This window comes from Cebidichthys violaceus, unplaced genomic scaffold (assembly GCF_023349555.1).
Source record: "Cebidichthys violaceus isolate CVI_PGR_0920_01 unplaced genomic scaffold, fCebVio1.0.p SCAF_4, whole genome shotgun sequence".
NCBI classification, from domain to species: domain Eukaryota; kingdom Metazoa; phylum Chordata; class Actinopteri; order Perciformes; family Stichaeidae; genus Cebidichthys; species Cebidichthys violaceus.
In genome coordinates, this window is record NW_027176594.1 from 15586898 (window position 1) to 15600561 (window position 13664).

A 13664-nucleotide genomic window follows, 5' to 3' on the forward strand; every position below is an offset into this window, starting at 1 on the left:
CTTCCAAAATGATCGCGACAATCGGTGGTATCCACCACTCATTTAGAAAAAGGAAGTTCGATAGTCATAGTAATTGAGTGGAGATTTGTGTTTTTTATATATAATAAAAATCCCTTGGCTATCATAATTTTTTGTTATATTGCTTAATTTAAAAAATAAATCCAGAGTAAAAAATGATTTGTTTTTTGTGTTTACTTTTAGATGGCAAAAAGATACAATGTTGAAAATGTCATCAGCATGATTCTTGATGGCAATTCAAGTGACATCGAGCAATTAGGGGAAGATGATGATGAGGAAGAATGGACTCCTAATGCAGTGCTTACTGAGGGAAACTCAGATAGTAGTGAAGAGGAAGACTTGCGAGATGAAAGTGTTGACCAGACTAGCGCAGAAGCAGACGGCCCAGCACTGCATAATGAAAGTGTCAAGCAAATGAGTACAGAGGTGAGCACAGAGGTAGAGGGCCCAACAACACAGGAAACAACAACAAAACAGTCAGCAAGGGGTAAAGTGAAAAGGAAAGAATACAGGTGGAGAAAAGTACAATATGAACCTCCAGCTGTTGAATTTGATGAATGTGTTGATGAAGCCACAGAAGACAGGTGTGCTGATGAAATGATACAGGAAATTGCTGAACTAACAAACTTGTACAGTGTACAGAAACAGGGAAACAGAAACAAAGCACCCCACAGTTTGTGATGTCATGTCTCGAGATCGATTTCTGAAATTGCTGACAATGATTCACTTTCAGGACAACCTCAATGTGTCTGATGACGCGAAGAAAGACAAACTGTGGAAACTCAGGCCATGGCTGCAAAAACTACGGGAACAGTTTCTTTGCACACCTCCTGAAGAATATCATGCAGTTGATGAAATTATGGTGCCATTCAAGGGAAAATCTCATCTACGTGTCTATATGCCAGCAAAACCTCACAAATGGGGATTCAAGACAAAGTGGCTTTCTTTATGATTTTGATGTTCGTCAAGGTGCAGAAAATCCACTTAAAGAAAAATCTGATGTTGGTGTTACTGGAGATGTTGTCCTGAAAATGACATCAACTCTTCCAGCAGGAAAAAAACACCAGGTTTTTGCAGACAACTATTTTACATCAGTTCCACTGGTTGAGCACCTAAAGGAAAGAGGAATCCACTACATAGGCACAATCCGAATGAACAGAGTAAAAGACTACAACATGATGGATGAAAAAGAGATGAAGAAAAAGGGGAGAGGCTCATTGGATTTTAGAGTAAACCAGGAAAACAACATCATTGTAAGATGGTGTGACAACAAAGCTGTGAACCTACTTTCTTCTTTCGTTGGCATCGAACCACTGGGAAATGTGAAACGCTGAGATCGAAAATCCAAAACACACATAATGGTTCCCAGACCAGTCATTGTTGAAATGTACAACAAGTTCATGGGAGGCGTTGACCTCCTTGATATGCTGTCTGCACTTTACAAGTTCAGCTTCAGATCCCGAAGATGGTATATGTACATTTGGTGGCACACTGTCACAGTGGCAGTCATCAATGCATGGAACCTCTGCAGAAGAGACCAGAAGAAACTGGAGCCCCAGAAAAAACCCCAGTGAGCACCAACCCGGATTTCAACATTGATTTCTGGTTGAAATGGAGTCTGAACGTCTAAGACCTATGTTCACCGTCTTTTCAACCGGCTAAATTGCAGTTACAACATCACAGTGTTACAAAACACCAATTTGTTTTACGCTGGTCGGTGAAATGTGGTCTACACAAAGACGCGATTTCAACACATTAAATATTTAATATAAAACGTCATAAATATAGAACTATAGACTGTGTGCTGTCAACAAGAAGCTCCCAGGGCATCGTAATGAGAGCAGAGTACATTCTGTCTGTATGTTCACGTAAATGTACTGCTGGAACACGCATGCGCAGGGACTTAGGCTCAGTCAGAGATCTTCTCAAACTTTAAAACACTGTGTCTGGAAACACGGCACAGGACTTGAGGAGCGAAGTGAACGAGCTGACGGAATAAACACACTTCCTTGAATGCTGTAACGTGTCCCTGGCTGGAGTTATTACTATTCCCCCTCTGAGCGAGGCCCTGGTGCCAGTGAATGTTCTCTCGCCTATCACTGCTGGCTTGCCTGCGAGAGAGTTTGAGGGCTACCTGGAGCCTAACATCCCAGGAACGACTAGTGGTTGCCCACACAGTCACCACCGTTAAGGATGGCGTGACTGTGGCTCGTGTCCTCAATCCCACAGGGAAGACTGTGGAGCTCAAGCAGGGGTTGCACATGGGTGAGTTCTACCCACTTGAAAAGTCAGATATTATGCCACTCATTCATTCCCCAGAAGTAAAGTCAGTTCAGCCACAGCCTGCTGCTCTCCCCATCACGCTGGAGGATTCACCGATTACATAGCAACAGAAAGCAAAACTGTCTGAACTGCGACAGAGATTCTGTGATGTGTTCAGCCCGATACAGGCAGGTGCACGCTCGTTAAACACCACATTAAGACTGGTGACCATCACCCCATTAAGCAGCACGCCTATCGGGCGTCTCCGGAGAAGCGGTCAGAGATAGAACGGCAGATGGCTGGTTTACTGACTGATGGGCTAGTGGAGGAGAGCTGCAGCCCCTGGACGTCACCAGTGGTGCTTGTTAAAAAGAAAGGGGGACAAAGGAGGTTTTGCATTGACTATCGGCGCCTTAATGCCGTGACAGTCAAGGATTCCCACCCACTTCCACGGGTGGATGACAGCCTCGACGCCCTGGCTGGCTCAACGTGGTTCAGCACACTTGACTTTTTGAATGGCTACTGGCAAGTGGAAATGGCCGAGGAGGATCGTGAAAAAACCAGCCTGACCCCCACAACACCGAAAAGATGAGAAACTGGCCAACTCCCTGCAACCCTTCTGAAGTCAGAGCCTTTGTGGGCCTGTGCTCATACTACAGGAGGTTTGTGAGGAATCTTTCCCAGAATGCTGCACTGCTGAACCACCTGGCGGGCAAAAACGTGCCTTTCAAATGGAATGCAGAGTGTGAAACAGCTTTCACGTTTTTCAAGCAGGTGCTCACCTCCGCTCCTGTGGTGACACGACCCAACTTTGCACTCCCATTCAAGATATACACGGATGCTTCCAAAGATTCGGTTGGTGCAGTACTGGCTCAACAGGTGGAGGGGCCCGAATGAGTCGTAGCTTATGCCAGCCAGGCTCTTTACTGCAAATGTTTGTACAAAAATACAATCACTGACACAGGAAGAGATTCACAGGAGAGTAGAGAGTGCATACCCTATATACGTTCAACACAATCCAAAGTGTTACTGGAGATACTTCTTGTGTATAAAATAGCTGAATCTCAGTACTTTCAAAATAAAACTCATCAGAATCTTTAAGTGCATGAACGTATTATACAGATAAAACAAATAAAATATCACTACTAAATATTACTGTCTGTGTTAAGCTCTTGACTATGTATTGCAGATTTGGAATAACTATAGTCTACAATATTATATGGTAATCCATTTTTCTCTCTGTGAAAAGGGAGTTTTAGCTGCACAGTCATCTTCATGAGAACTCTGATCAACTCGATTTCCCGCAAAATCGCAGAAAGCGAGAGCGGGTTGTGTGTCATCTCCGGAGGTCAGCAGCCAATCACAGTGCTGGATTATCTGAGTCCGTCTCCTATTGGCTCATAACTGACTACTGCTCTGTTGTTCAGTACAAATTAGAGGAGTCCACACCGACAATAAATTACAGATAGTTAATGAATAATTATATCTAAAATACTCTAAGCAGCTCCGATATCAAACGATATTTGTGACGACTGTGATTTGTGAGTCTCAGGCAGACGGAGGTTTGTTTTCTAGTAAACCATGCTAGCATTGCTAGCTAACTAGCCAGCGTCTCGTCGCCTCCTCCTCATCTTCATGGGTCTCTGCTGTTGAGTCTGCCAGGCTTGAGCTGGAGGCAGCGAGGCTAACTAGTTAATGCCATCGGCCAGGGTGGGTTGCCTTTATTTACGCCCAATGTTTACGACGTGTCGATTTTCGGATTTGTGTTGGTCGTGGTCTGAATAAACGAATGGCTACTACGCTGAAATACCAAGCGAACTAAACATGTTAGCATTGTGCTTTTAGCACAGCTAGCTAGCGCGACTGCTAACGCGAGTGTTTGCCAACTGGCTAACATGTATTGCCACCATTTGTCCTGTGATAATGTGTGTGTGTGTGTGTGTGTGTGTGTGTGTGTGTGTGTGTTAATATGTGCCATTGTTTCACGCGCAGAACTCAGGTCATATTATGAGTGGGGCGAGTTGCAAAGCTAACGGCGCCGTGTACCCCGCCTCATCAGCGATGATGAACTCTGTGAAGAAGCCGAAGATGGAGCAGATTCAGGCCGACCATGAGCTCTTCCTGCAGGCCTTTGAAAGTGAGATTTTAACACTCTTCACTTTGTTATGCTACTCCCACCCCTTCGTTTTTCTAACACGAGAATAACTTTCCCCTGCATTCAACAGGTGACCCGCTTAACTTTATGGTGACTTATTTTGTTTCCAATGATTGCTTTTGGCTGACAGGCCTCACTAGTTTATCTGGCACTCTAAAGGGAGCTCCTCATATTGTTTTTTGTCTTTAACGAAAACGGATATCATGCTAACTGTATTTAAGTAGCAGTTATCAGACTGGAAAACACGTAAATTGTTTCATATATTTTCAAATCTTTTTAAGTTGGTCGGTGTTTTGCCAAATCAGCCACCACCTGTTAACACCCCTTTTTATTTGGGATGTATAATGCAATGATCTGGATTTATTTGTGACACAGAACAATCGATTGACAGCAGACTGATGGAGGGGAGATCAGACTGTTTCTTTTTTTGTACTTGCGCTCATGTTTCAGATTTGAATGGGCTTATTGTAAAGTTATCCTGAGTGATGTGATGTAAATATCACAATTACACTTTTATTTCCAGAACCAACTCAGATATACAGATTCCTCCGCACAAGGAATTTGATTGCAGTAAGTGAACTACTGAACTATATTTTCCTTTTAGTCAATATATTGATTAGCTAGCCCACTAAAAATGAGTGATTTAAATTAATTCCTTTTCTTCCCTTTCCAGCCCATATTTTTGCACAGGACGCTCACCTTCATGTCTCACAGAAACGGCCGATCAAATGCCAGAAGGTATTCTGATGTTGATGTTCTGAATCAAATATTTGTTCGACCACAGTATTAATTAATTCATTCTAACCCTGTCTGACTTGTAATCCTTCCTCCCAGGAAAACATTCAAAGTGGATGATATGTTGCAGACAGTCGAGAAGATGAAAGGAGAGCAGGATTCTCTAAGGTAACACGGCTCCACCTCTTTTAATTTTATTTTTATTTTTATTGCTGGCTAGTTTTTAGGGACTAAGACGCCAGAGAAACCACATTGACATAATTTATGACCATTCGTATTAATAGTTGGAGCATTTGGTATTACCTGATTTTCACCTGTGCATTTTTCTGTTGGTTCTTCAGTTTGTCATCACATCTACAGTTAACCTTCACTGGGTTCTTCCATAAGGATGGTAAGCATTACTCAAGTGCTTGTGTGTAGCATATCTGTGCAAAGGGAAATACTTACTTACAAATGGATCAAAAATGTGCTGAGTAAATATGTTTATTGTTGTTGTTGTTTTAACTTATAGTCACAGTGTTGTTGTTACCTGGATAAGACCTTATTCTAGTGTTGAGAAATCTGGATTTGCTACCCGGAGTACTCTAATAGAAACCTGGATTATTGTGGCATGACATTAAGGCCCTTATTCAGGTTCCTGATCATTCTGTGTTGGTAAACAACATAGTGGCTGATATGGTGAGGGGTCAAGACCCGACTGCACACAGATGATCAGAAACCTGGATACTGTCAAAATGATATGTACAGGATTCTCCATCTAAGATCAAAACCAGAATAAAACTCCAAACCAGGACATTAGTACACATGTGAACACGCTCATTGTCCGTATTGTTTAAACACACACTGATCCTCGGGACAGAGAGAGTGGAGCAACGCGGACAATGTTTTGTATACCAATAGATCATCAGCCTTACATAGAGATGACTACGGAAGTCATGTGATACTTAAGTTTGATGTTATCTGGGATTTTGTTGTGCAACAAAAATGGACAAAAGGATTGACACCCTTTTTGTTTTTGTTTTTTGCCGTACAGAAAAGCCATCTCAGAATTCAGAAAATGAACAAAATTCCGTGTCCTTAGAGGTGCTACTTGTCAAAGTCTGCCATAAAAAACGCAAGGTAAAGTCAAATATTATGGAGACAGTCTGTCGCTTGAGCGGCAAGTAATTAAATCATACTTACTAGTGGTTCTGTTTTGTCAAATTTAAGATTGGTTATATATATATATATATATATATTATTTTTTTCAGGATGTCAGCTGCCCGATAAAGCAAGTGCCTACAGGTAAAAAGCAGGTGCCTTTGAATCCTGACAGTAACCAAACCAAGCATGGATCCTACCCTTCCTTACTGGTCTCCAGCAACGAGTTTGAGCCCAGCAACAGCCACATGGTCAAGTCCTACTCGCTCCTGTTCAGGGTGTCGCGCACGGGGCGGAGGGATGCGAATGGTCTGGTCAACGGAGAGGCCAACGAGAACATTGGTAGGAGAATCCATCCAAGCCTTTTGTGTTCCGTTTTTGCAGCACAAGCACAGTTTGGGATGAATTATTTAACAGTTTGTTATGAGATCAGAATAGGGAGACTATGAGCAAGCTGCTGGTTGCAAGGAGCAGGTTTTCGTCTGGGAACAGCATCTGAATAATAATGTGAGATGTAACTGAAACGGTTGCTGGTTCCAAAATGACATTTCTCACTCTATTTTGTGTATTTTCATTCTGTTTTTATGCAAAGATGTAATAGATACTCCGAGTAGAAAGAAGAGAAGTTCGTCCCACAGAGAGGAGGGAGAGACCACGGAGACCTTTGTCGCACAGATGACGGTCTTTGATAAGAACAGGTAAGGTTTCCATTCCAGCTTTAGGATCACTTTTTTGCCATTCCTTTGACTGTACCTGTAAAAGTCACTGCTCTTGATTTGCTCTCTGCAGGAGGTTGCAGCTGCTGGACGGGGAGTACGAAGTGTCGATGCAGGGGATGGAGGACAGCCCCGTCAGCAAGAAGCGAGCTACGTGGGAAACCATTCTGGATGGAAAGGTAAGGGGGGGGGGGTTGTTCATGTGTCTGCATGAAGCGTCTGAGGACTTTTCTTTCCTCTTTTTTGGCTGCACCCGCATCAAATCTGGTGCCTGATTTTGATGCGGCTGCAGCTTTAGGCTCTCTTTCATATCTTCAGGATTCATGGTCCTCACCACTGATCATTCCTCTGTGTGACGCTCCCACAGAGACTGCCACCATTTGAGACATTTTCTCAGGGACCCACATTGCAGTTCATGCTGCGTTGGACAGGCGATGCCAGCGGAAAGTCCACTGCCCCCGTGGCAAAACCCCTTGCTACGCGCAACTCGGACAGCTCCAGCCCCATGGAGACCCGAACCAGCAACCACCGAGCTGCCCTCATGAGTGAGTACGAAAACAGCACGGGGTAGCTTTGCCTTTTTTAAAGACCCGGCTGAGTTAGAAATCTGCTGCGATGTGGGTGATTTCTGTCAATGTTCTTGTGTGGAAACGTCATCTTTTGCTAAAATCCTTATATTACATCTAGTCCTGTGTAACATTTAAGAGCAGGAGGCAGAAGACATCCACAGTTGCTGAAGGACGGGAGGGGACATAAACTTCTAGAATGATTGTGCTTTTATTTAAAGTGCTGTACACGTCTTCAAAAATGACAACAGAACATTCAACAAGGATCATTTATTTATTTCATGCCAGATTCTCCGAGTGAAGCTCAATGGGTCATATATTGGTGTGGGATGATCTATTTTTACAACTGAATGTGTCAGAAGTCATCCAGTGAGTCATAGCTGTTGAGTCCTTTTGAGACTTAAACTTGGCTCCACGAATGTGCCGGCAACATGGTGGTCACTCCTTTTGAACAAGGCCCCGAGTCACGTTTCTGTGCAAGTCATGAAATATGTATGAGTGTCAAGCAAAATGTTTGCATGCTGCACATGAGCAAATAGGAATCCGCTACCTAACGTCCTGTTTTTTATATATATATATATATATATATATATATATATATATATATATGGGGTCAAGTGCAACAGATAAACATTCAATTCAACTGAAATATGTTATTTAAATCCATCACTGATGTAGACCATGAGAGACCTGTAAACACTCAAATCTCTCTTATTACATTTCATGTCGTGGTAGGAGGGAGCCAAATACGTAAGACCTGTCTTGTTTGAATGCCAAAAGGCCATTAAATTAACGGGGACTGTAGATGTTGTAAATGTAGCATGTCTGGATAAGGGCTTTAGCAAAAGTGATGTGTGTGTGTCATTTCAAATGTTATACATACATGTTGAATGTATCAAATCGATTTTGGTGATTCTCCAAGAAATAACCTTTTTCCGTCTGTTCCCGTCAGCAGTGAAAGAATCGGTGAGCACAGACGTTCAGACGAGGAAAGAGCAGGTCCTGTGTGAGCCGCGGCAGAAGCTCCGTATATTTTATCAGGTACACCGCACCACACTCAGAAACACAACTGGGCCTGAGACACTGACTTACATGAATCCTCTGGTGAGGGGGCTGAAATACAAAATGTCTGTTTAAAAAAAACAACAACAAAAAAACATGTTTGGAATTACTGTCACATTTGTAGGCCGTAGAAGAAAAGTGTTACTACATCTGCTTTGTAACTAACGTCGTCTGTCCGTGTTCAGTTCTTGTACAACAATAACACGCGGCAGCAAACAGAGGCAAGAGATGATCTTCACTGTCCCTGGTGTACCCTGAATTGCAGTAAACTCTACAGCCTGCTCAAACACCTCAAACTCTCCCACTCCCGCTTCATCTTCAACTATGTGGTAAGGAACCGAGCGCGTCGCACGTCTTCCCAAGATGCCACGTGATTTCAAGCAATGTTTAAGTCTACAAAGTACAAATGTAAAATAGAGACAGACTGATGTTTTTTTATTTTGAATGTGCAGCCTCATCCCAAAGGAGCCAGGATAGACGTGTCCATCAATGAGTGCTATGACGGATCGTACGTTGGCAACCCTCAGGACATCCACAGCCAACCTGGCTTCGCTTTCAGCCGCAACGGCCCAGTTAAGAGGACCGCTGTGACTCACATACTGGTTTGCAGGTACACCTGAACTCATTGCTAGACATCCGTCATTAACTTGTTTGAATGAACTTCAATGAAGCAGTGAGCTGGGTTAGAACAGGTGATGTATACAAGAATATATCAACAAAAAAAGAATGAAGAAACCAGTATTGAGGTTATTGACGTATCATTACATGTAATCTCTAACAAATGAGAGCAAGAAAGATTTAAATATGCCAGCGTTCGTAGTGCACAAGCAGGATCTGTTATCTGTCCCCCCCTTCCTCTAGGCCCAAGAGGACTAAACCGAGTCTGTCCGAGTTCCTGGAGACCGAGGACGGAGAGTTGGAGCAGCAGAGGACGTACGTCAGCGGACACAACCGCCTCTACTTCCACAGCGACAGCTGCATGCCGCTGCGGCCCCAGGAGATGGAGGAGGACAGCGAGGACGAGAGGGACCCGGAGTGGCTCCGAGAGAAGACCGGCACGGTGAGAGGCCCTTTGCTCGTTGCGTCGTTCTCTCTCTGCCTTCACTGTTGAATTAAGTTGTCCCGCCACTCATGGAGACGCCCTTATTGGTCAATTCCTCAAGTTTCGTCTCCACTTAGTGAAGCAAACATAGAATCTCACCCTCCTTTATTGGAACTTAATGTTAAAGTTTTGTTGAGACTGACATGAGAAAGCATTGTGTGACATTTTTAAGGATAAGAGTCTACTTTACATCCTATCTGTGTAGCTTCACTGGGTAGCTTCATTGGTTTGACAATACAGTTAACTTGGAACGCAATGTACGCTTCAGCTTCCATTATAATGCAGTGTGCCGAGATGTCCTGCTAGTGTCTTCTTAATATATATATTTTTAACTAACTATAGTATATTTCGGGCACTCTGTAAATTTAATATGAACTTACTGTACTTTGTACTTTATTTCTATTTCTAAAGGGAACTGCTAGTGAGCCTGTGGTACTCATTATAAGTTCCCTTTAGAAATAGAAGTATTATAATGATAAAACAGCACATAAAATACCACAAAGTACAGTAAGATGTATAGTGACTGTACTCTCCTTTTTGCCCTTTTGATCTACTATTGTGTCTTATCAGTTTAGACAGTATTGTAATATTCCAACAGTGAGTAATATTGGATCATGCTGTGTAGTTTGTAGTGACCGTATTATTCCCATATAGCACCTTTTTGTTCTCAATGTTCTATCTATTGCTTTAGGAGTCTTTAGGAGTTAGCTTTGAGTACTGATTTTGGTGTCGGATTACCATGGCAACAAAGAGTCAAAAGCATTTGGGTCAGCCCTGCTCCCCATAAATAACTTACAGCTACTAAAAACTACTGCCAACACAGTGCTCTTGTTTGGCTTCTTTCACCCGTTCACAACACTTTTATCACTTCAGTATTGATTTCCTGCACCTGCTAACATTACTTGCTGCAGTATCAATCAATATCACAGTAAAGTCACTCTCAGGGCCAACAGGAAATGCCTAAAAGGAATTGGTGGTCATTAAAATAGTTCCATTGCTCTCAAGACCAAGGTTTTAAACACGACATTGTACCGTTAGGCGCCACGGGGCCGTGCTAGTTGGCTCCTATTCAGGGTTGTGGTATACTATGTCGCCATAAATTATATCCTAATTTGTAAAAAAAAAAAAATGTTTTTGTTTACATACAGCAACTGGATGAGTTCACCGACGTCAACGAGGGAGAGAAGGAAGTGATGAAGCTGTGGAACCTACATGTCATGAAGTACGGGTACGTGGGAGGTGGTGAACATCCCTCCTTCCTCTATTAATTATTCCTGATGCTGAGATTAAAAGCAGTGGCGTGGTTGTATAATGTGGATATATATATACAAAGCTTTTATTTTGATGGGGTAACTTTCAAAAACTCTTAAGAGAGGAGAACAGGGTTTGACTTTAGAAAAGCAACTCAAAGCCCTTAGAAGTGCACTTGTAATCTCTTGTGTGTACAGTGTGTCTGATGGAGCTCAGTTTAATCACATACTGCAGTTGTACTACACTGTAGTCCCTGCTACTATCGCTCTTCTGTTTCTCCGTCTTCCACTTTTCAGCTTCATCGCTGACAACCAGATGAATCAGGCCATCATGCTCTTTGCGGAGAGCGCCGGCCCTCACATTGTCCGCCGCAACCTCTGCCGCAACTTCCTCCTGCATCTGGTCAGCATGCACGACTTCAACCTGGTGAGCACCGCCACCATTGACCGCGCCATGGCCCGCCTGCGACAGATCCAGGAGGAGCTCCCGGACGTCGAGGAGGAGCAGCAGGACCAGACTCTGGCTTCAGCGGGGGCCTGCAACGGCACTGCCATCACCTCCACTGGGGGGAAACAGGGCAAGAGGACAAAAAGCGCATTGACAGACTGATGCAGGACGGATGGAACAACGATTGTCATGTTTTTCTGTTGTTGTTTTTTTTCCCCCTTCTTCATTGAACATTACCAACCCTTTGGTGCTTAGATAGGTGCAAGAACCGGAGGATCTGACCGGAAGCAGACTAGTACATAAGGTAAACAAGTTTTCGGAACTTGAGAATTGAACCAAATATGAACGAATATAAAAAGTGAAACACCGACATCTACACAATCCAGGGATTTGAGGACTGGCTGATGTAAGTTGAACCTACTTAACATGCGTTTTGTAGGAGCCACTGAAGTGTCTGTGTTTGGGCGAGGGAGTGAACAAACAAAGAGTCCTCTGATGTGACCACTGCATCCAGACTACAGTTAAAAATGTACTTTTTAACGTCACTCTTGATTATTTGTACACATACACAATAACCTTGTTGAGATCTTATCCTTTTAGCTGATTATTTTTAGCACTTGGTGTGTTTGTATTTAGAAATCTTACCTTTACATTTTATTTTATTTTTGTTATTATTCATCTGCGCCAAATGTTAAATGCAGCGTTTCCACTGCTGTCAGTGGAGAAGCTTTAGTGGGTTTGATATCATGTGACTGACATTTGATTTGAATTGCATACAGTTGCAGTAACAAACCTACACTATTGGCATCAATGTCTAGAGTTTATAAAGCTTGTGTTAGGACCCCCGACATGGATCGTGGGTTTTGCTGGTAGGTTGCCATGACAATAGTGATATACTGTCAGCCTTGGATCCCGAACAAGAGAATAAATTCTGATTTGGGTCCGTGCTAAAAGCCCTACTTCATCACCCCTAAGCCTTTTGGCCTGCATTGATAATAGCTCAAGGAAAGCCCGGGAAATCAACCTTTTCTGAATATTTTATTTACCGAAACAACCAGCAGCACATCACCCCATCAACGCATTTTACCATCACCCCATGTTGCAATGTTTGTTTTTGTTGTTGTTTGTTTTTTTCTCCATGTGTTTTGAGTATGGGAAGCTATTTACAGAACTGTGTTTACGTGTAATCGCATCAAATGTTGAGCCGTGCCCCGTTCTGAATCCAATAATTAACAGATTGCAGTTCTTCTCTCAAAGCAATATGCTGTTTATTCGATGGTTGGCTTTCAGTCTGTCTGTCCTGTTAGGTGCAGTTTATGCCAAAGGCAAATATTTTCACCAGTCTCTTAGTTCTGTATATTATTTAGCATCTTTTCTTTTGTTCATTCCATAACAAGTTTTTTTTTTTTTTTTTTTTTTTTAAAGGGAAAAAAAACAAACGGCGGTAGTGTTTTGTAGTTTCATCAGACTTCCCTTGTGCAAAACCAAATTAACAATATATTTTTCCCTCCTTTGCTTTTCATGGAAGGCTTCTGTATTCATCTGGAGAAAGTGAGACATATTCACCATTATTATGAAAAACACCCTGTTTAATTGTTAACTGTACACTCTGGCTAGGGGGACTTTTATATTTAAAGAAATAAAATTAATTTGTCCTTATTCTCCGCTGTAATGTTGTAGCCATTTTGGACTCTTGCATCATTACACCCTCTCCTTCATGGTCCACTTGTCTGAATAATACCATTCCCTCCAAGCTAAAACCTCTGTTTCTACATTTTATATGAAAAATTCATGCCCCACAAATAAAAAAATAAAAAGTTATTTCACATGCGGATGAAATATTTGGTTTTTACGTTATAGGTCTTTTTGGTTGACAAAATCCAGACCAGCTTAACTTGAAAGTCACTTACTCACTTTTTTTCTCAGGCTTTTGACCGCATCACACTGTCTTCATCACCAGATTGAGTTAAGACTTGTTTTCAACTGTTAAGGTAAAGAAGGAACGGTGAAGTCAACACTAAACTAATTTCATAAAAATTAAAAAAAGTTAACTCATTTTGCTGAAGTCCACTCTTAATGAGCATTCAAAATCAGACCTGTTTTTTATAATGAACGTTCACACAAAGCAGTATGAGTATTTCATGCTAAATGAAACGTTGAATATCTCTAATGGATACAGAGAGAAGAAAAGGGTTCACCAGAGTGCAGAC

General features: G+C 42.3%; 1 protein-coding gene across 3 annotated transcripts; it reads left to right on the top strand.

The window, feature by feature from the left end:
- The first annotated feature begins 3688 nt into the window (after positions 1 to 3688).
- suz12b (SUZ12 polycomb repressive complex 2 subunit b) lies at positions 3689 to 12877 on the top strand. 3 transcript variants are annotated; one of them, XM_068727235.1, is made up of 17 exons: positions 3689 to 3990; positions 4273 to 4417; positions 4959 to 5005; positions 5109 to 5173; positions 5270 to 5338; positions 5512 to 5561; positions 6204 to 6289; positions 6421 to 6652; positions 6903 to 7008; positions 7100 to 7205; positions 7394 to 7571; positions 8545 to 8633; positions 8840 to 8983; positions 9107 to 9264; positions 9516 to 9714; positions 10905 to 10984; positions 11304 to 12877. In XM_068727235.1, the coding sequence occupies exons 1-17, from the start codon at positions 3976 to 3978 to the stop codon at positions 11614 to 11616; spliced, it is 2082 nt and encodes a 693-aa protein (XP_068583336.1). In that variant the 5' UTR covers positions 3689 to 3975; the 3' UTR covers positions 11617 to 12877. The 3 variants fall into 3 exon arrangements, with proteins under 3 accessions (XP_068583336.1, XP_068583338.1, XP_068583337.1); XM_068727237.1 differs by having other exon boundaries at positions 10905 to 10978; XM_068727236.1 differs by having other exon boundaries at positions 8548 to 8633.
- Positions 12878 to 13664: the final 787 nt, after the last annotated feature.

What these genes read in the sequence shown, in the direction of transcription:
- suz12b (XM_068727235.1), top strand. An exon ending in GCACAAGGAATTTGATTGCA is followed by an intron (nt 5,006 to 5,108) that starts GTAAGTGAACTA and finishes TTCCCTTTCCAG; the next exon opens with CCCATATTTTTGCACAGGAC. An exon ending in TGGGTTCTTCCATAAGGATG is followed by an intron (nt 5,562 to 6,203) that starts GTAAGCATTACT and finishes TTTGCCGTACAG; the next exon opens with AAAAGCCATCTCAGAATTCA.